The sequence below is a fragment of the Aphelocoma coerulescens genome, chromosome 17 (genome assembly GCF_041296385.1).
Source record: "Aphelocoma coerulescens isolate FSJ_1873_10779 chromosome 17, UR_Acoe_1.0, whole genome shotgun sequence".
Taxonomy (NCBI): Eukaryota; Metazoa; Chordata; class Aves; order Passeriformes; family Corvidae; genus Aphelocoma; species Aphelocoma coerulescens.
The window spans coordinates 818282-838960 of record NC_091030.1 but is presented as its reverse complement, the minus strand read 5'-3'; the positions used below and the strand labels follow the sequence as shown (position 1 = coordinate 838960).

The window sequence follows — 20679 nt, the reverse complement described above, 5'->3', positions numbered from 1 at the left end:
TTCTGAGTGTTCATATCCAGAGTTCTCTCGATCTCCACTCTTCGTGGCAGTGAAGACACAGGCGAGCCAGTCCAGCAAAAAATCTCCGGCGTCCATAAACCGCTGTTCCACCCTCCTGCACCGCACCCCCTCCGGGGTCCCACCCGCGTCCCAATCCCAGATGTTCCGCGCTCCAAATTCCGGATCCCCAGGAAGCAAGGCCATCACAGGTACCAACTGCCTTTCTACCATCAGCTTGCTGAACTGCTTAGTGTCCAGTCCTGCCCTGGGTAGGCTTCTGAGCCTTCCTGGCCACAGTCTGCTCCATCCATGACTGTCCCAGAAAAGCTGCTCCCAGAAGCAGTTGAGGGGAAAAGATCCTTTATAACCCCATGCCAGTGACAAGTTGGTTTTGTTAAACATGGTAACCACAAGGTATAAAAGACCCTCTTTCAAATCCTGGTGTCACAAACTGAGGAGAGCTTCCTGACAAGGATTGGTGTAGTGGCTTGTCAGGAATGGGGATTTTTGCTTGGTTTTTAGCACTGTTTGGCATTTAGTGTTTGTTTCCCTCGAGGTGATGTTTTCAGGGCTAGGCCTGTGCCTTTGGAAGTGAAGTGGAGTACAGGTGTTTTCACAGTGCTCCATTCCCCACAGGAACCTCTAAGAGATAAACAGCAAAATCAGTATTACAGAACCATTACTGAGGAGTTAAAAAATGCAGGTTAGGATTGATCCTTCCATTGTCCCAGTTTCCTCCTTCCAAACAAGATCAAACCTAAAAAAAAAAAGAAGAAAAAAAAAAGAAAGCCAAGAATACTGAAAAATAACAGTTAATAAATAGGGTGTGAGACACTGTGTGCCATGTGCAGTCAGCTGGGAGGCACAGTCTGTGGCATTGGTGGATCGATATTCCATCTGGGTGCAGAAGAAGGGCTGGTCAATCAGTTGGTGTTTAAACACCCCCAGAATGTCTGGCATGGACAGATCCTGAGTACAAGAGGTGGCTGTGGTTGGAGAGGCCATGGATGCTGAACAAGGATGGGTTTTGTTGGATAACACACATCCACAGCTGCCAAGGACTTGGTCCATACCGATAATTTTACTTCACATTCGAAAGGTTCCAATACAAGGAGAGAGAGCAGAGTGAGCTGCCCTCTCGGTGTGGGAAGGGCACAGTAAGACCAAGCAGATGCATTAAACCAGATTTTTCTTACTGCCAGATTTGGGGGAGTTTTTTGGGGGGGAAGCTAAGGGATGAAGGCAAAACCACCATGCAAATTCTTTAAAAATGTCTTTGGAGACCTCCAACTCACTTCCACTTGTGACATAAGCCAGGACTTGAATCTGGGTCTCTTGGGAGGGGTGGGTTGACCCAAACCATTTTGTCACCATCTGATTTTCCTGTTATTTAATGCCTCTCATTCCTATTATTTATTTGTCAAGTGGCGTGGATAGATAATGTCTCCAGTTCCTTTTCAGCCCTGTTTTATGTGTTTCTGTTTCAGTTGATTTGGTACCAAGTTTGCTTGTTCTTCTGAATTTTAGGAGTCAGGGGGGTAGTTGATTGAGAGTTTGAGAAGCCTGCTCAGAACTTGGAAGGGTCCACTGAGGACTGGCTGGGCCAAAATCCGTGGGCTGGGCTGTTCCTGCAGTTCAGGTGTCTGGTAGCCTCAAAGCCCACGTGAGCCACACTGCAGCCCTGGGAGCCTGCAGGGACCAGGGGCCTCTGCCAAGTCCTGACAGCAGTGCGACCACTCCAGTGGTCTGCAGGAATGAAATCATTATCTGGCACCAGTTTTCAGGAGTCCCCATCACTCCTGAATGAAAGACTTGTGCCCCCAGCCCTGCCCAGTCTGCAGGCTGAGCCCAGCAGAGCCAGGCCAGGCCATGTCCACGTGAGCCCCTCGGGTGACAGTGGGCTCCAGAGGGAGCGGGCAGGGCAGGGCTCTGGCCAGCATAGGCCACACACATTGCTTTGGCCAGTTCATATTTTTAATCTCTAGTTTGTCCTTTGAGTCACTGCAGTAAATCCATTTGCCCAGATATTGCAAACCCGGTGAAGTGAGACAGGAGCTCATTGCAGTGTTGAGCTTGTGCTGAGGGACACCAGCTTGAGCAGGGTGGGAGGCCCCTGAGCTGTGCTGGGCAGTGATGGCTCAGGACACTGTGGCCACTGCCAGGGTCGGGAGCCACCTGTGCCCACTGGAGGAGGCATCCCAGTACAGTTACTGGGAAGCTGCCCAGTGCCAGGAGCAGGACTTGCCTGCCTGGCCCTGGGGAGGCCTCTGGGAACAGGGGCACTGTGGGGAAGCACAGAGCCACAGGATCTTCCACAGCTTTTCCAGACATGGTGGGCAGGCCCCGAGACAGCCCTTCAGGCCTCTGCTTCAACATTTGCAGGAGGGTGTTTAGGAAGGGAATGCAGGTGACTGGGAAGCACAAGGAAAGCTGGCACCTACAGTGCTTCTGTAGGTGACGCCTTGGTGTGGTGATGAGGCCCCTGCTCAGTCTCAGACTGGTCACCTGTGCTCACAGGCTTTAAGGGCTGCTTTTTGCCTTAAGGAAGAGTAAGATAAGGGTTGGGTTTTTTTGCAGGGGTGGAAGCCATGACCTTTCTGGTTCAGTCAGGACTGGTGTTCATGGGCTCCCTAAGAGCCAATCCAGGCCACTTCAGCCAGAAGGCATTCGAGAAAAATACCCACCTCTTATCCCTTCACTGAATCTGGCCCATTTGCCTCCAAAATGAGGTATTTGACCTTTCTGCTGTATTCAGGGTCTGTGATTATGTGGCACAGGAGCAGGTCTTGCCTCCTGTCTGCCTGGTTCTGCATCCAGTGTTGACCAGTCACCATCCCTGCTTTGTTCTCCACCCAGCAGAAAGTGCTTTCAGCAGAAGAGTGGAGGGCAAAGCGCAGAACAACTTTGAAGAAACAAACAGCAATTCCCAGAACTCCAGTGGTAAGTGTGACCACCTCTTCCTGCTGCTTCCATGTTCCTCTCCAAGCAGGATTCAGCTGTGCTCAGGGAATGCTGATGTATTATGGGATACCTTGTTTAAGCTCACAGGCAGGCAGCCCTCCTGGGGTAGTGCCTTATTCTCCCTCCTGCCCAGGTTCCTGGCACTCCAGCCCTGTCAGACAGGTGATGTGGGAATCCTGCTGCCAAGGACCAGGTACTTGAGCATAGATTTTTCAGAGGGGAGCCAAGATGTGGAGAAATGATGGATGGAGATCCAGCAGGTCTTGTGCTGTGTCTGTGTCTCCGTGCAGTCCTGGTGGAGCAAAGATATTTGCAACCAGCAGAAGTTTGAGGACTGTGGATAGAGCAGCAGTTTGCAGGTCACAGTGATGCTGAATGTGACAGTTTATTTAAATGTCACTGTAGCCAATGTCCAGCTGTTTGTGGACTGACTGCCTGGAGGTCACAGTGGGACCAAGTGTGTGAATGTGAGACCAAAATACATGTGCTAGAAGGAGTGAAAATCCCCTCCACTTGTGCAGTTTCCTTGCAGTGTTAGGTCCAAGTGTAACTGAACATAACCACTGGCCTGGACAATGTTGTTCAGGTCCACCACCTTAGAGTTTTCTGTGCAAGGTTTTTATCCTGCCTCTGTATTGCCCAGCCTTCCAGTGGGCCACTACCATTCCTTATGCTCCCTAATTGGAGCAAAAGTGACAGACCAGATGAAAAGTATTTTTGGCATCTTGCTGCAGAGATAAATAACGTGCCAGCAGAAAGGCCTGGCCTCCCTCCATTCCCCATCCAAGAGAAGCAGAGTATATGGTGTTGGCAGTGCCTCTGGCTGGAATGGACAGGTAAGGGGTGGGATATCCCCCTGGAGCAGGTTACACAGTGTCTGTTGGGGGTTTTATCTGCCTCAGAAGCAAGTAAGGGGCTTTTGGAACCCTGTTGAAAAGCAGTGATGTGGAAAACCCACGTGTGGTAGCAAAGTGGGTGATGGGGAATGGGGGAAAATATTGTTTGTTGCTAAAATACTGCATATTGTGTTTTGGGGAACAACCCTGTACTAATCCATCATTCACCACAATTGCAGCTGGTCATTCGGGGACAGAAAAGCCTAAAGAAAAGAGGTGTAAGCAGAACCCATCAGGTGAGCTTGTCTCCGTGTTTCAGGCCCTTGTACTCCTTAGTCCTGTTCCTGCTGGGCAGTCAGGAGTCCCTGGGGATGCCCAGGCCCTGGTCAGTCAGCCCAGCCTGGCTTGCAGCCCTGGACGTGGCTCTTGCCTCTCAGCAGCTCGTGTCTTGTCTTCTCTGGGTACTGTCAGTGTCATGAAGGGTTTCAAAGCCTCGAAGTGCACATCTGTAAATGCCAATACACCACTTGGGGCCCTGACTCCTCTGGAGCCCTTGGAAAGCAGCAGCCTGAGATTGTACCTTTTTTATTCCTGTCAAACCCTGTACAGCCAACAAAGGAAGGGCAGAAATGTCTTCCTTCCTGTCAGACAGCTCCTTCCTGAAGCCAAGAAAGCTGCATTGTAAAACCTGCTGGCTGCTCTTGTCAAGTTTTGCAGGAGGGGAGATGAACCTGTAGCATGGGAGGGGGTCCAGGAAGCACTGACAGGAAACACAAAGAGTGGCTGTACTGAACAGTACAAGACTTCGGTTCTCTCTGAACTATTAAATACTGACCCACAGTTGCTGTGACACATCTCCCAGACTCTCCCTGCCATCTCCTTGTACCAGCTCACATCACACTCATCCTCCTCAACCTGTTTCTATCTGGACTGTAACATTTAAACCACGAGTGAAAGCTCACAGCAAAAACCAGAACAAAGCCAGAAATCCTCACAAGCTGAGTAGCAAGTTTCATGTGATTTGCTCATCTCATTTCCCTGTAAGGAGTGTTTCTGTCTGCACCACATGTTGTGTCAGTTTATTTTAGTGGCTCAGTCAAGGGCCTGGCAGGCTGCAGGGGAGTTCCAAGGTACTCACCTAAACCTTTGTGTGAGCCAGGAAACCTGAGGAACTCAAGTGAGCTGCCCAGGACTGGTTTGAGGGGAGTTGGGCTCTGGTTGGAAGCTGTTCTTTTCTGCATTAAGCAGCTGAAATGCTCCTTAAATCCACGCTGGTGCATGGGGATGTATAAACTTCTTCCCTTTTTCCTTCCTTTATCTATCCTGCATCCTCTTTTCTTCCCCAGCCCTGTTTTCCCCCTTTGGCTCCATTTTTGTGCTGCTTCCTACGTGTCCCATTCAGTGCTGTTTTCCAGCCCTTGCACCAAGCCATTTCTCCTTTTATTCCTTCCAGTTCTCAGGAGTCCCAATGACCTCATTGACAGCAGCCTGGGTGAGGATCACCAGTCACTGTGAGTGTCACTGGTGGTCAGAGAGGCCGTGGAGAGCTCTGTGTGCTCAGGTGTCCAGCAGAGCTCTCTGTAGCTGCCTTTTGGAAGAGCTGGCACGTCCTTGCCTCCCCATGTTCCTTCTTCCCATGGCTGTGTCTCAGTGGGTGGGTCAAACACCATGTGGCTCAGTGTCACGTGTGGGATGGGAACTCTTGGGTGATTCTGGCACTGTTGGCTTATCCTCTCTTGTGTTCCAGCCAGCAGATCTCTCCCAGGCAGGGAAGCAGGTGGTGATAATGTGGTGGGGAATGACAGAAGGACGGACACTTCCGTCCTCCCACTCCCATCTGCTGTTTGCTTGTCACCAAACTGCTGCTGTAAGGAACAGTCACCAGCTTTGGGAGGTAAATGTAGGTCCCAGCTGAGCAGCCAAGAGCTGTGGGGCTTGGCCTTGTTAAATACTGGATGGCTCTTGCTCTCTGTGGATGTGAGTTTTGTGTCACAGGCTCAGATACAGAGATGCCAGAGAGAGCAGCAGGAGTTTTTTAGGCCACCCAGCTGGGGACATTCTCCTTTTTCCCTGTGTCAGTGTCCTGATTGCAGTGGCACAGACCCCTGGGTGTCTGGAGTGAGGGGCTGCACGGGCAGAGCAGGGAGGTCAGCAACCAAAGCCACCTGAAATCCCCTGGGTGCAGTGCTGGAGGGAGTCCTGCGTGGGAATAAGAATGGACCTAGAATGGGAAATGTTGGATTTCAGATGTCTCTTCCCTGTGCACAACCCCAGTCCCTGTGACAGTGAATGCAGGTACCTGGCATCCTTATCTGTGTCACTTGCCCATAAAACAGCAGCTCTGTGCTGCAGGGCAAGCACTGCTTTGGGGCTGATTGGAGTCCCAGGCGTGTCTCCTCTCAGCTGAGTGGGATGGAGACAGGGAGTGGGTGAAGGACTCGAGCTGTCTTCTGTGTTATGATTGGAGAGTGTCCTTTGTATGCATGGAAAGGGTCTCCACAGCCACTTGAATTTGCTTTTTGATGAAACCTGGAAGTTTCACAGTGCTTTAAAAATAGCATCCTGCTAAAATGTCCCAGTTGCTCTCTTGTGCTGCCCTCAGGAGCACAGGCAGCAGAGGTCCCAAGTCACATGGAGCTTCTGCTCAGCTAAGGCAGGTCCAGCAGGCAATGCCATGGCCTGATCCTGAAGCATGGAACTGGCTCACTGGGATGAACAGCAGAACCTGTTATTCCTGAGGGTGCCATAAAGCTGCTTCCAAGGGAACTCTCCCTGGTGGGGGTCGTTCTGCCAAGTCTCAACACATGCTGGGGTTTTCTGGCCTAAATTCTCAAGAGGCCAAACGGTATTTCAAGGCTGGCTTGTGCAATGTAAGAGGCAGTGATGATCAGCCTGAGCATGGGCAGGGAAATCCCCAGAAAGGGGCTGAGCTGAGTGTTGTGTTCCACAGTGGAGGTTGCTGCTTTCCTCTTCCTCCATGCATGGCTGGAGCAGGAGAGGAGCCTCTGGCGGGGGCTGGGCCCTGTGCTGGTGCCCTTGGTAACCACAGGGCTCCCAGGCTTTGGGATCTCCCCGGGGTCTCCCTTCCTCTGACTCCAGACAGGGACAATGACCTTCCTCAGGGACAGTAAACCTTCTCTAACTCAAGTGTTTACAGCCTAATGCAGCTCGAGCCGTTCTGGGCACTATGGATGACTCCTCTGTGAAATGAAGGCTGAAAGGGATTAAGGAAATTGTGAGAATCCAGGAAGAAAACTAAAAGCAAAAAAGGAGAAAAAAAAGCTCTTTGGTTTCGACACCTTCAAATACAGCCATCAAAGGGGAAATCTAATTGGAATTGCCAGTGTTTGTTGAAGTCTGAACTTGCTCAATGTTATGAGTGTGAAAGAGAACAGTTTAAATTATGTAGGGAATTGGGAAATATTTTGAACTTTTGAGGTTGATTTAAGCTGTATAAATACATCTCAATTTCATCTGCTGCTTTAGGGAACTATTACTGTCAGAACTTCCAGTGCAACAAATTTTAGCATTTACAGTTTTAAAATGTCAACGCTTTTCATTCCTGTTTACATAGGGAAGCTTTGCTTTCCAGCACTGTTTATTCCAGACTGGGGAGAGGGTCAATGGAAATGTCTTCTTTTTTTGAATCAGTTTGTGCCAAGCTGAGATGAGATGGAGACCAAAAAAAATTGATTTCCTACATTTGATTTAGAGTAAAAATTCTTGGAAAAGGCTGAGAATCTCCACTTGTCAGGATTTAAAGGACACAGGACTAGATTTTAAACATGGATAGGTGGATTTTCAGAAATCGCAAGCGTTCTTCCCTGGTGTGGCCGTACATCCCCTTCTGCTCATCCCCTGTAGTCCAGTCATTCTGTAACCCATCTGGGGGATTTCTGCTGGAAAGACAGGACTTTGAGGATAGCATTTTTGGTGGGTGAGTGCAGCTTTAATGTTTGGGGCATAATAATTCTTGATTAGTGACTGCAGCGTGACATTAGCACAGCCAGCCCCCCTGCCTCTGCCTCCTGAGGTGCACCCAGCTGCCTGGCAGGCTCTGTCAGCACAAACACAGCTCCCATTAACATTCATCTGGCAATTCTCATCTGTGGTTGGTTTGTGACTGCTACAAGTCTCCGTGGAGCTGGGAGAGCCGATGGCCAAGTTTGAGGAGTGAGGAAAAGGGGAAGGGGGAGTTGTTCTGTGAGCTCCCACTTCGTGCACAGCACAGGGAGTGCTGATGGTGGGGCAACACAATTGCACAAATAGACAGAGCTGCATTTTCCAAGCTGCCTGAAGTTCTGTGCTCAGAAGGAGGGTCAGCAGCTGAGGGCAGTTCTCACCAGGAGAGTGAGAGTCACACAGGGAGAGGCTCAGTTAAGAAAGTGTCACTTTGCTTGGTTACATAAATAAGTCACTGTGTCCACTGGGCATTTGTGTGCAATTGAGGTTTCTAGGAATGAACTGTTTATTTCTGGTGCCACATTCATTTAAGCTGTTCCAGACTTCTCATGTTGAACAGGCAACTTGCAGACAGGAAGAAATATATCTGAGTTAAAACAACCACTCAGCAGCCAGTCCCTGTGGGTGATGTCCTGCCAATTGCTCCAGAGCGCTGGGACACTGGGGAAGAATTGAGGCAATCCATATGAAAGCACTGAGGCAAGGAGCACTCGGCAGAACTGGGACACACAGCCAGGGATAGGACTGGGGACTGCAGGCTGCAGGCACAGACACTGCACTGGGGCTGGGCAGGGCATGGCCAGAAGGGTCCCTGAGAGAACAGAATGTGGGCAGAAAAACCTGAACTCTCATTTTGCCTGGAGAATCTGTGGGGGGAAAGATTACAAATTCCCAGTGCAAGGTGATTTAGCATTTATCATTCAAACTGTGGCATTTCTATCATTGTTGCCTGGATAGGTGGCTTTAGTGGAAGTGACTGTGCTGTAGCAGGGACGTGACAGTGCATGGAGGAAAAACTGTCCCATTATAAATATGAAGACCAGAAAAATCCTAAGAGTCTTCCTTCACATAAACTAGTGTTGTACTGAGTACCTGAACTGCTGTTTCAGACTGACAGTGGCTTCCATGTGAGTAGGAAGCCAAGCATAACGAGGACACTGTGTCAGCACTTCTGGCTGGAGAGCAGCCAGAGGTGGTGCTGAGAATTCCTTGGGCTGTTTGAAGTGCTCTGTGCCACTGCTGGGCTCTGTGCCTGCTCCACATCAGGTTCTCTTCTGGGGGGACAATCAAGTTGGGGTTTGCCCCTCAAAAGTTCCCATGCAGCTGGGCTGCTGCAAGAGCCCTGGAGTGCTTGGAGCCACAGACGGTGCCGTGGGCACCCACTGAGTGAGCTTTGGCAGGGCACTTCCCAGAGCAGGGGCCAAGGACACACAGAATGGTGCCTGGAGGAGCCTGCCCCGTTCAGCTGCTCAGCAGGGCCAGGTGAGGGACTTGTTTTAGTGAAGATCTTGCCCCAGGTACGGAGCTCAGCAGCTGCAGGAGCACCCGGAGCACTGCTGGGTGATCACAGCATGTTAAGAGATCAGCAGCATTCCGTATCCAGCTGGTGCCTCCCATGCATCCCCTCTCCTCAGCACTGTCCGGTCATGTCTTTGCCAAGCATCATCCATGCCTTCATCTCCATTCCTTACTGGCTGGCCCTGCCACCTGGAGCCCTGTTCAGCAGCTCAGGTCCTCAGCACGTTGGGATGTCCAGCAGGAAGGCTCACTGTGCTTGACCCATGCAGTTCACGAGGGCAGTTTTCCTTCCAAGGAAACCAGGCAGGGTCTGTCAGAGAGCCCTGAGAGCCTCAGCCACGGATGTGCCAGCTCACAGCCTTGGACCTGGGGCCCTTCTGGAAATGCTCTGAGTCCATGACTGAATATTTAACACTAATGATTTCTGCCCCTCTGCAGGGGTCTGACCCTAAAGGACCTCACCTGGGAGCTGTAGGAAACCACACGTGGTCTGAGGTGCTGGGGATTGCTGGTTCTGCCCCGGGGCACTGGGGGCTGGGTGCAGACAGCTCCTGGGTGCCCAAGGGGCAGCCAGCATCCAGTTTTCAGGCACACCTTACAGAGAGGCAAGGCAAGGTGTGCTGCATAGGAAATGTGCATTCTCAGCCTGCAGTAACTGTGCTGCTTAGGAACTCTCTCCTTTGGCATCCAGGGAGGCTGAAACACCCTGGTTTTCCTTCCCAGCTTCAGTTTAAAGAAGCTGCATGGTGGAACTGGGAATTTGCATCTGCAGCACCAAAGAGAGCCTTTGTAAAGGGTTTCTTGCCTCCGTGGCTTTTCTTTGCTGGCCTCTCCCCTTTTTTCCATTGCTGTAGCACTGGGTGTGTGTTAAAGTCTCTGGACGTTTTAAATTGGATGGGAAAGATGCAGAACCCTGGCCATGAGAAAATGAGCAAGGGAGAGAAAATTCACAGCTGGACATGTTGGATTTTGTGGTAAATGGAGCTCCCATCCTGCCCTGGATAACTCTGGAAGTGTGGAGTAGGGATAAGGAGCAGGGAGCAGATAGGCAGAGCTGTGTAGAATGCAGCGAGGTCTCTGCCAGTCTCAATATTTAAATCTCTTTCTTTTTTGCAGAAACCGCAAGTCCCCTGATTTCAAATCCTTTCCCGCTTTTACAAAGTAAGTGTGATGGATGTCTGTGGTGCAAAAGGCAGGGACTGCCCTCCTGCAGCCCTGCTGCCCTGCCCTCTGAGCAATTTTCATCAATAAATGGTTTTTTTATTAGGAGCCCAGGTGTCAAAGGATAAAATGCCTCACTTCTGCGGCTCTGGTGTCAGATTTAAACGCAACAGAAATCCTCCAGGGTGTTTCCATGCAGTCTGGGGCTGCCAAATTGCTTCATGTTTGGTCTTCAGGGAGTTTGTTGTGAATGTGTTCTGAAACCAAGATTTGAAAATGAACCCATATTTAAGTTATATTTACACACAGAAAAACTTGTCACCGTGGCTCAGCTCAGTAAACACCTGCACAGAGCCGGGTCCCTGTGGCCTGGGAGCACGGGTGAGAAACAGGCAGCAAGCAGGAGGGGAGGGAGAGCAGGTCTGGGATGGGTGCTGGAGGTTCTGCCCTTTGGCTTTGATGCTTTCAGCAGGTGGAGCTTCTTCCTTTGCCTTCCAGGGTGTTTGGTTTCTGCTCAGCTTGCATTGGGATTTGAGGGGGATTTTCAGTCTGTGCCAGCCTGCTGATGCAGGCCAGCCCTGAATGCTGCACCCTGAGCAGGGCCACAGGGAGGGAGGACAGGTGTTCTTCCTCCTCTTACAAAGCTGAGAGGGAAGCAAGGGCTTTATTGAGAACACAAGTTCATGTGGGAAGAGAAATCCAGTTAATGCCAAGCCTTTTGACAGGGGTGGTGAATTTGGGACTCCCTTTTCCAAACATGCTCCAGAGCACCTTGTTGTCTCTTACTGTCTGAGCTGACTGGAAGTGACAGAAGTTCTGTTTTCAAGAAACTTCCACTGATTTTGGGGTGTGCTGGTGTTTTTGTAGGAGCCTGCTGCTGGTTCTCCTGCCTTGTTTCAAGGGTTTGTGTCAAAGGGAAGGTGCAGTTACGCTGTTAGTGAAGCTAATGCCAGTGGAAACGTTGGGTGGAAATGCTGAGGAGTTTTCCTCACAGTTGTTGTGCATTTGTTTTCCACCAAGATGTGGACAGAAGTGTTGAAATGTGGGGCTTTTCTGCTGAGGAAAGAGCAGCCGGGGGGGCTGTCCCTGCTAGCCACGGTGACACCCTGCTGGGTGTCTGTCACTCTGCACAAGCACCTCAGGGCTCTTGCTGTTGGAACTTTCTGTTAAAGCTCTCAACTCCTGTTCACTCCTGGCTTCAGACCAGGCTCTGCTATTTTCCCTGGCTTAGATGTGGCAATGAGAGTTAACATGGGAATTAGAGTGATTTATTTAACCTAAGCACAGGCACTGGTTTTCCTCTGCCTTGGCTCACACAGCTGCTGCCTTGCTCTGGGGCCTTGCTCACTGGGTAAAGCACTAATAAAAGTGTCTAATTATAGCCTTGGGGAAAGCTGTTTTAAATTGTGCAACCAGATGTGAGCATTAGTTCTGTGTGGCTTGGGACACTGAAGAGGTTTCAACAGCTGCTGGTTGAAACCTGCTCTCAGAAGACACCTCCACGAGCACAGGGGGCTTGTGTGGGCAGCACAGAGGGGCCCCAGCTGCCCTGGTACCATCACCAGCTGGGAGCAGAAGGACAGGTTTGCTGGGGGAAGCACTCAAGGGGGGACCTGGGGGCCCTTTGCTGAGCTCAGCCCACCTGAAGGCAACAGAATGGATGCATAAACCTAAGCCTGAGTAAGGAAGAGCTGAAATTCCCCATGGGAAGGACGAGCAGAGGTCCTGCAGTGGCAGGAGGGCTGTGCTTCCAGGAAGGAGAATGGGGCACAGGTGTGGCTCACATGGGTGTGCAGAGCACTTTTGACAACTTTTCCAGGTTAAGTTGCAGGAGAAATCAAAGGGAGGAGGATTTACCAGCTCAGGTGAGCAGTTCTTTTCCAGCAGTGACTTTTCCCTGGTTTGGGATACAGATTGCCTCTTTCTCCTCTCCACCTTGCAGATCCCTCTTCCTCTTCTAGCTCTGGCACATCCCACCCTCCTTCCAGCCAGCCTGACTGTTCCCAGCTCTGCACTGTAGAGCATGAGGGGCTCAGGAGCTGAAAGCTCAGCAGTGTGAGGGTTGAGAGAGCTCTGGGAAGAAAAGTGAGCTCACTCATTCCCACGGGGATTCTGCACATCCTCCCAAGCATCCCTTCCCTTGGTCCTGGAAAAGACTTTGGAATTGTTGGGTGAATTTAAATTTTATGCTTAGTTTTAATGTGAACTCATTTTCATTTGTGATGAACTTAGACTTCCGTGTGTCTTTGTCTCAGAATTATTTAGAAAATGCTTTGGCATTTTCAGAACGTGAAATCAGCTTTTGGAAGTAGGTGGTGATTTTGTTTCCAAAGTTGGACATTTCTGGAGCAGAACAGAAGGGGCAGCTTTCAGAGTTGAGATGAGGTTCAAATGGCACACGAGAGCTGCCGTGGTCCAGGGGACAGCAGGGTGACACGTGCAGCCTTGCTGCAGCACTGGGAGTACAGCAGGGTCTGTCCTCCCCTCTGGTGGAGGGGCAGGGGCTCCAGCAGAGCAGAGGGGCAGAGAGAGGGGCTCACACAGCTCCTCTGACCTGCCAGGGGCCTGTCAGCAGCAGGCAGCAGGCTCTTGGAAGTGTGACTGCTTTCAATAGATGAATCACACGTTAATTTTGACGCTGGGAGGGGCAGTCAGGCCCCTCGGCTTGAGACGTTTCCATCTGAGCAGTCTGGGCTCCATGAGCAGAGGTGTGTCTGTAACACATTGATGTACAAACCCAAGAGGGATGGTTTGCACCCACAGGGAGCCTTCTCCTCTCTGACAACTAAAAATGAGCCTAAACAATTAGATTGCATTGTACCTCTTGTGGCATTTTACCACACGTACTTCACTGCTGATGGTTTCAGCAGAGACAGCCAGTCCCTGTTAATTCCCAAGGCCTGAAATCCCTGTGTGCCACTCAACTGCCCAAGTCTTGTCTCTTTTTCACAAGCACAGTTACTTAGGTACTGTGTTCCCAACCTTCCGTGCCACAGCAAAGCCCAGGAACAGCATCACAAGCAAACAGTGAGTGAAAGCATTGAGCACAACTCTGGGCAGAGCTGGCTCCATCATTTCAGAGGCTGTAGGCTCTGTGGGAAAGGTTTAACCTCACAGCATGAAAGTACAGCTTATACAGACTGTTCATGCTCTCTTTTATGTTTTTCCTCATGGATTCCCATAGTCTTGAGGTGGATTCTGGGGTTTGCTACCTGACATAGATTTCTCACAGGGTATAGGCAGGCTTGTGCTTCCCTGGGTTTTGGTTCTTCCATCCTGTGTGCTGGTGCTTCTGCTTATTTATTAATACAGAATATGTTTTTTGCTTTGAACTTAGATCTAGGCTTCTGAAATATTGTAGCAACAGACCTTGCTCCGTGTGTGTGCCAGGCATTTGTATCCGAAATTGTTAATGTGCCAAATGTGTTTGTCCGTTCTGCTGCCCCAGCATGAGAGGGGGCAGTGCTGGTGTGGCTGCAGGGCCAGAGGCAAACTGCAATATTTGCCATATTCCAGCACCATAGTTCAAGATCACATCTGTCAGCCACTGCACTCTACTGATACTGTTTAAACAGGCAACTGCAAACATTTGCTGTTAGGTTAATTCAGTGGAAAAAATGCACTTTCAACATAGAAAAGGGCTAAATGTATCTTGCAGCTCACGAGGGGGCTCTGCACCCAGCTCTTTCCTCACTCCAGCTCATCCACATTGCTCTGGCACATGGCTCTCCTGCTCTGCTCTCAGCCTTCAGGCACAGCCCTGGTTCCTGTGCTTCCTGCCCTCCACCTCTGCTTCCCTGGCATCCTGCTGCCACCCAGCCCCGTGACACTCACCAGTCCCTGGTCTCACTGCGCTTGGTGACAGCCACAAAGCCTCAGCTGAGTTCCCCCATGGCACTGCTCCACCCCCAGCTTCTGACTACAGCACTTGTCACAAGCCAGTGCTCCTTGTCTCACTCAGGAAAGGCAGCAGAGACTGGAATTTGACAGAACTGGATGTAAAATAAATTCACCAGGCTTTGCTCACAGGCTCTAAAATAGCAGGGATGTGCTCAAGGCAGGCTGCACAGAGCAGGCCCCGCCCAGTGGGCAGCCTCCCGAAGAAATCCTTGTGCAGATCCCTGAGATGCCCACACACGGCAGCAGGTGCTTCCCCTTGTGCTCTGCCTGTGCCCCCGGCCATGGAGTGCAGCAGGAGGAGGCTGCCCAGCCCAGCCCAGCTCATCCCAGCCCAGCCCAGCTCAGCCCAGCCCAGCCCAGGAGGCAGAGCCGTGCCCGGCCTTATCCCGCTCCCTGCGGAGCTGCTGTGCCAGGGGCACGGCCCCACGGCTGTACACACTGAGGTATGCACCTGTGCTGCTTCCCTGCAGACTCTGTGTAATTCTTCTGAACTGATTTCTCCCAAACAGAGCCTTACACCTGTGGAGCTTGTGGAATCCAGTTCCAGTTTTATAACAATCTCCTGGAGCACATGCAGTCCCACGCAGGTAAGCTGGGCACTTCGACTCGCTGCAAGCAGAGAATTAAATTCTGTGCTGCTGCCTGGTGCTGACCCCGATGTGTGTCCATAGGGTCCTCAGTGCTCCCCATTCCCACAGCCCCAGTCATTTCACCTGCAACAAACAAAGTCACCCCTCAAAGGCTGGAGCACATAGGCTCAGGCTGTGTTGTGAATATCGCTCCTTTCCATAGGGAGAGAGGGAATGTGCCATGCTAGCTCAGAGCCCATCACACTCCTCATTGGCTTTGTCCAGAGAATCCTCATTGCATAAACTCCTACAGCAGGTTAAATCCCACCTTGTGCCAAAGGGGTGGCTCTCATGGAAGCAAACAAACCAAAAACATTCGCAGGGCAGCAGAGCCTTTGCCCACACGAGTCCTGTCCTGTGCTTGTGTCTCCTGGAGTTCTGCAGAGGACTGAAATGTGTTCTCGGAAGAAGAATTTGCCATTTCAGCAGTTCCCTCTCAGCTACCTACAAATGAGAATTCTTAGGAGTCATTCCAGTGCTTTGTTTCTAAGTCATTGGTTTTGTTTCCTGTCTTGATACGTAAGAGACAGTTTTAAAATTTCAAAGCCAAAGCTGTTTCAAAGACAGCATTCAACATATTCAAAAATGCAGAAACAGAATTAATTTTATATTGGCAGATTTTTTTTCTTTTTTTTTCTCCTCTTGAATAAAAATTCAAGTGAACTAACACAGTTTTAAGAACAATTAAATCCCCTTTGACAGACCTGTGTTCTCCAACAGACGGCTGCTCTGTTGAGATGCAGGTGCAGTGCAGGCCCTGAGGAGAGTGGCACAGGAGGACAAGAGGCTTGAGGAAAAGCATATATTCCATTCTGTAACAATAATGTTAATCAAAGTTCTTATCTTGCTCTCTATTTTAGTTTTAGTTCTAATTTTAATAGTGTCACCTGAGTTCTTCATCCATGAGGTTCCTCTATTCCATTTCAGTTCCTGTTGGCAAATCTTAGTGCAGGCTCTGTGTGTTGTTCAGCAGCTACTTTATTTATCATCTCTGTAATGTTACAAAGAGGCTTTTGCAGCGCTTTGTGAGCAGAAGTTGTGAGTTTGTGTTTCTGTTAGAGCACGGGGCATTCCTGTGGAGTAATGGGACTGTGTTACCCCGAGGATCAGTGGAGCTCTGCTCTGGCAGGGCTGCCCTCACTCCCTGGCCTTGGGTCTGTCCTTTCTGGTTGTCTGTGGCAGTTCCTGCTGCCTCCATGCTGTGTCCTGAGCATCCTGTTCTTGCTCTGGGCTCTGGTGCTGAAATGCAGCATTTTGAGTTGCAGCTCTGGGTGACACTGAGTACAGGGGCTGAGGTGTCCAAGGGGACAAGGGCAGCTCACTGGCAGGGTTGAGCTGTTGCAAGTTTTAAGCAAGTGCTGCCTGCAGCTTCTTCCTTCTCTCTTCTTTACAAGTGACCCACGGGGGTGGTGCTGAGGGCTCCCTGTGAGGGTGGGCAGGCCCTGGCACAGGGTACCCAGAGCAGCTGGGGCTGCCCCTGGATCCCTGGCAGTGCCCAAGGCCAGGCTGGACATTGGGGCTTGGAGCAGCCTGGGACAGTGGGAGGTGTCCCTGCCCATGGCAGGGCTGGCACTGGATGGGCTTTAAGGTCCCTTCCAACCCAAACCAGTCTGTGGTCCTGTGATCTTTCACCTGGGTTACTCTGGCCACAGAACAGGGCTGGAGGGAGCAGTGTCTGCAGTCTGGCTCCTGTCACGTCAGCAGAGCTCTGTGGGTAATTCCCCTCTGCCCAGCTCTGGATTACTCTTGGTAAACTCTGTTTTCTCATTGCTCCCTGCTGTGTTTGCAAGTCCCTTCCTCTGCCTGGCTGCCTCCTCCTGAAGTCTCACTGGTGCAGTGACAGTGAGTGTGTCCCTGTCTTCTTCAGCTGCTTTCTGCAGGTGCCACCAAGGCTGTGCCCTGTGAAAGCCACTGTCCCCTCCCTTGGCATCTCTGGGTGTGGTGCTTGGCAGCCCTGTGCTCACCCCTCTCCCCTTCCTCCACGTGTGCAGCCGGAGCGAGCGGGTGGCGTTTGCTGCTATGGGATGAGGGCAAAGCCAAAGGAGAGGCAGGAGAACTGCAGCCAGCATTGGTGGGTGTCGAGCTCTGGGTGTTCTGTGTCAGCAGACAGCAGGGAAGGCACACAGGGCCTGCAGTTGCCCTGGCAGCACTTTGTTCCTGCAGTCTGACAGGAGGTGAGGTGAGGGTCGGTCTCTTCTTGCAAGGAACAACTGACGAGGACAGGAGGGAAACAGCTTTAAGTTGTGCCAGGGGAGCTTTAGATTAGAAGGGTTCTCAAGCACCCCGAGCCCAGGGCAGGGGTGGAGTCACCATCCCTGGAAGTGCTCAAAGAGCATGTGGATGTGGCACCTGGGGACATGGGTCAGTGGCAAATGTGGTGCTGGGCTGGGCTGATGGTTGGACTGGATGATCTTGGAGGTCTTTTCCAACCTAAACAAGTCTGTGATTCTGGGCTTTCCATATCCAAGCAACAGCATTGCCTCAGCATCTCTGGGAGTGCAGGGACTCGGCAGTGTCAGCAGAACTGGTGGCACAGGAGGCACAGACTGGGGACAAGGCATGGCAGTGCTTTATCCCTGGCTCAGGGAATGTTTCACTGTGGGGATGCAGAGAGCCAAGTATGGGTAAAATGCTCCCTCAGTTCATGTGTTCAGGAGCCCAGTTTGGTTTGTCCTGTCGAATGCAAAGGGCTGATCTCTTCCAGTGGCTCTGCTGCCTCCCCTGGACCCATCTCACAAGGGACAGAAGCCAGGGAACGTGCTGCTGGCCTCCAGGAGCAAAATCAGGGACATACTGGCTCTTGAGTCATTCAGAGGGCTGAGCCCGGAGGCTGGAAGGTAATAAGAGAGATTATAGCTTCATAAAGCAGCTACACAGTGAGAAGAAGCAATTAGAATGTAAATTGGGTGCTGAAAGGCAGAAATAGAACAGCAGAACACCAGGCAGAGGAATTTGTTCTGTAATTACACTGAACAATATACAGCTTTGACTCTCTTTAGAGTATTTTGTTCAGGTCAAGTGCTGCTATATAATGCCCTTCCTACAATCTAGGCCTAAAAAAACAAAAGGAGGACTAGGCTGAACCTGGATTAAAGGATTGGAGGCATGAAGAAAAATTAAAGAACCATGATCTGTGTAGTTCACAGACTGCCTGATAAGGAAGATGAGGCTGAAATGTACAAATCTCATTAATGCCACACTGAATGCCAGCAGGTATTTGTATATAATAAATCCCCTATTATCAGGAAATAGATAAAAGAGTTACGGTGAGGAAATACAGAGGGTTTCTCCCCTACCCATCCCTCACCAAGACAAGGAAGGACTGAACTGTGAGCAAAGTTAGCAGGCAACATCCAACATTTTCCTTTGCCCACCCAAGGTATTTGGAGTTGAGGACACTGGTGACATTGGCTCAAGAGCAATTAGTCTGGCAGGTGCTGGGGGACAGGTGATGTGTCACACCTGGTCACTGGTGCTCTCTGGGGCACCTCATGCTCTTCACAGCTCTGCAAAGCCCAACCTGTGGCTGCAGCCTGAGCAGGGCAGTGCTCCCCGGGCACCCAGCATGGCCAGGGAGCTCCCTGGGCACACACAGGCCCCAGGCAGGCCCAAAGGCTGCCCTGGGTCTCTCATGTCCCAGGTTGCTCTGAGGTGTTGGCCGAGCCTGTGCCAGTGCAGTGCCCACAGATAACTGAGCAGCCTGTGCCTGTCGATGGGCAGGGAAGGGCAGAGCTGCTCACACTGGAGAGGCCTTGTAAGGAGGAGAGCACTGGAGCTCCATCACACCCCTGCTGGTCTCACTGCTCTGCCAGGGCACTGGCACACATGGAGAGCAGCTCTGCCCTCTCGTGTATGTCCTGGCCCCCCAGAGCAGCCTGGCAGAGCTGTGGGTGCCTCAAGGCACTGCTCCAACTCATGTTCCTGTGCTCACAGCACAGGGCAGGGTCACTGCACTCTGTGCTGGTGCCCCCAGGCTGCAGGGGCTGTCCCCTGAGCTGGGTAGCCTCCACTCCCCATAAAATCAGTGGAGAGTCAGTGACTCCAGGTGAGTTCAGAGCATGGTGATTCTTACTCCACAAGAGGATCCAGTTCTGCCTGAGTGGATGGGTGGCACCCCCAAGTGTGGAGCCCTAATGGGCCACCTCAAAGAGAGGTGTGTCTGACAGAGATCCAGAATTAGGTGAGATGTGTCCAACTGTGATGAGCAAATGACCTGTTCTGTTTTCTTTGATTTCCATCCTTCTGCTCAGCCTGGTCATCAGTCTCTCCATCTTTCTGCTTCCTCTTCCATCCCATTTCATTGTGCACTGTAATGTTCCTTCACAGCCTGTTTCACAGCACCATTTCAGACTGAAGCATCCTAAGAACTAGAAAATTTTCTCTGGAGGGTGGGGAGAGGTTCTTGGGGCACAGGAGAAGAAAGAACACGGATACAATACAGAATTTACTGACCTTGCCTGCATTTCCTTACAAGATCCCATCAGACTGGCAGCCAAAGTGGTCGGCCCAGGTCCACACACAGAAATGGGAGCACGAACACAAAGACTTTGGGGGCACTTGGTGTCTGCAGCCTCAGGGTAGGGTGGTCTTTGGTCACACTCCAGAGACTTTGGCTTTGTGTTTGCAGTCTGAGGCAGCAGTGAGAGCCCCAGAGGAGCTGGGCCCCCGTTCTTCCCGGAGAAGAAACCAGATCTGAAGATTGCAATGAGACCCTTAGATCCAGAGGAGCTGAGCACAGCTTGAAAACCAAAGTGCTTCCCGGAGAGAACAGGGCAGCCACCTGCAGAGCAGGAAGAGGCAGTGAGGGAACAGAAGGACTAGTGTCCTTTCCACCTCATTTTGGAAGCAAAGGAATGGCCCAAGTCAGGCTGAGCTTCCATTCCTGCGGGTGTGCAGCTGCAGCTCCTCAGGAGACATTCTTCAGGGTGCGCTGGTGGCATCCACGTCCTGGTGCACAGAAAGACACGTGGCACATTTCAGGCACATTTTGGGAAGTGACAGGTTGTGAGTCCAAAGACAGTTTCAGGGTGCCTGAGGGTGCTGTGCCAGCTCACTGAAAGCCACAGAGTGTGGTAGGTAATCGTCCCCTTAGTTAAAGGAGCCCTACGTAAATGCTGAGCAGTTTCCCTTTGTGCTTTAAGCATTATTTTGTGCTTTTAACCCCTCCCTGTCTCTTGCCTCACAGCTGACAATGAGAACAACATTGCCTCCAGCCAGCCCAGGTCACCTCTCCCCGTGGTTGAAGAGAAGTGGAAACCACAGCTCCAAAGAAATAACGCCAACAACAGTACGTAGCAGCTCCTCAGTCTGTCCCTGTGCAACAGGTGCCTCAGGGTGCAGCAGTGATGGGCACTGCACAAGGCCCCTGTCCTCACCAAACTGTGTTTGATTTCATCCTTAATTCGTGTCCTGCCTGGCAGAGCAGAGCACCCCTTCCCACTACAGGAGTGCAACAAAGAACCCTGGGGTGGTTGGAAAGGTTTGTGAGGAGGATGCATTTGGTAATTCCTGAAAGAAGGTAACTTCTGATCCAAGGTCAGACTTCCTGGCCTGGAGTTAAAAAACTAATCCAGGCATCGTGCTGTGACATAGGCACAGGGTGCCCAGAGCAGTTGTGGCTGCCCCTGGATCCCTGGCAGTGTCCAAGGCCAGGCTGGACATTGGGGCTTGGAGCAGCCTGGGACAGTGGGAGGTGTCCCTGCCCATGGCAG

At 51.3% G+C, this 20679-nt stretch overlaps 1 protein-coding gene and 1 long non-coding RNA gene across 5 annotated transcripts in view; both read left to right on the top strand.

Moving 5' to 3' along the window:
* The window catches only part of ZNF618 (zinc finger protein 618), a 133610-nt gene that overhangs the window by 104317 nt on the left and 8614 nt on the right, over positions 1-20679 (top strand). For all 4 annotated transcript variants that reach the window (XM_069032099.1, XM_069032098.1, XM_069032097.1 and 1 more), the window contains 5 exons: positions 21-209; positions 2857-2940; positions 4037-4093; positions 14849-14926; positions 20154-20255. In XM_069032099.1, the coding sequence (XP_068888200.1) occupies positions 21-209; positions 2857-2940; positions 4037-4093; positions 14849-14926; positions 20154-20255 (510 nt within the window). The remainder of the gene's footprint in view (positions 1-20; positions 210-2856; positions 2941-4036; positions 4094-14848; positions 14927-20153; positions 20256-20679) is intronic.
* On the top strand, positions 9423-10586 carry LOC138119859 (uncharacterized). The gene is made up of 3 exons (XR_011155643.1): positions 9423-10252; positions 10395-10439; positions 10546-10586. It is a non-coding gene; the product is annotated as an uncharacterized lncRNA (long non-coding RNA).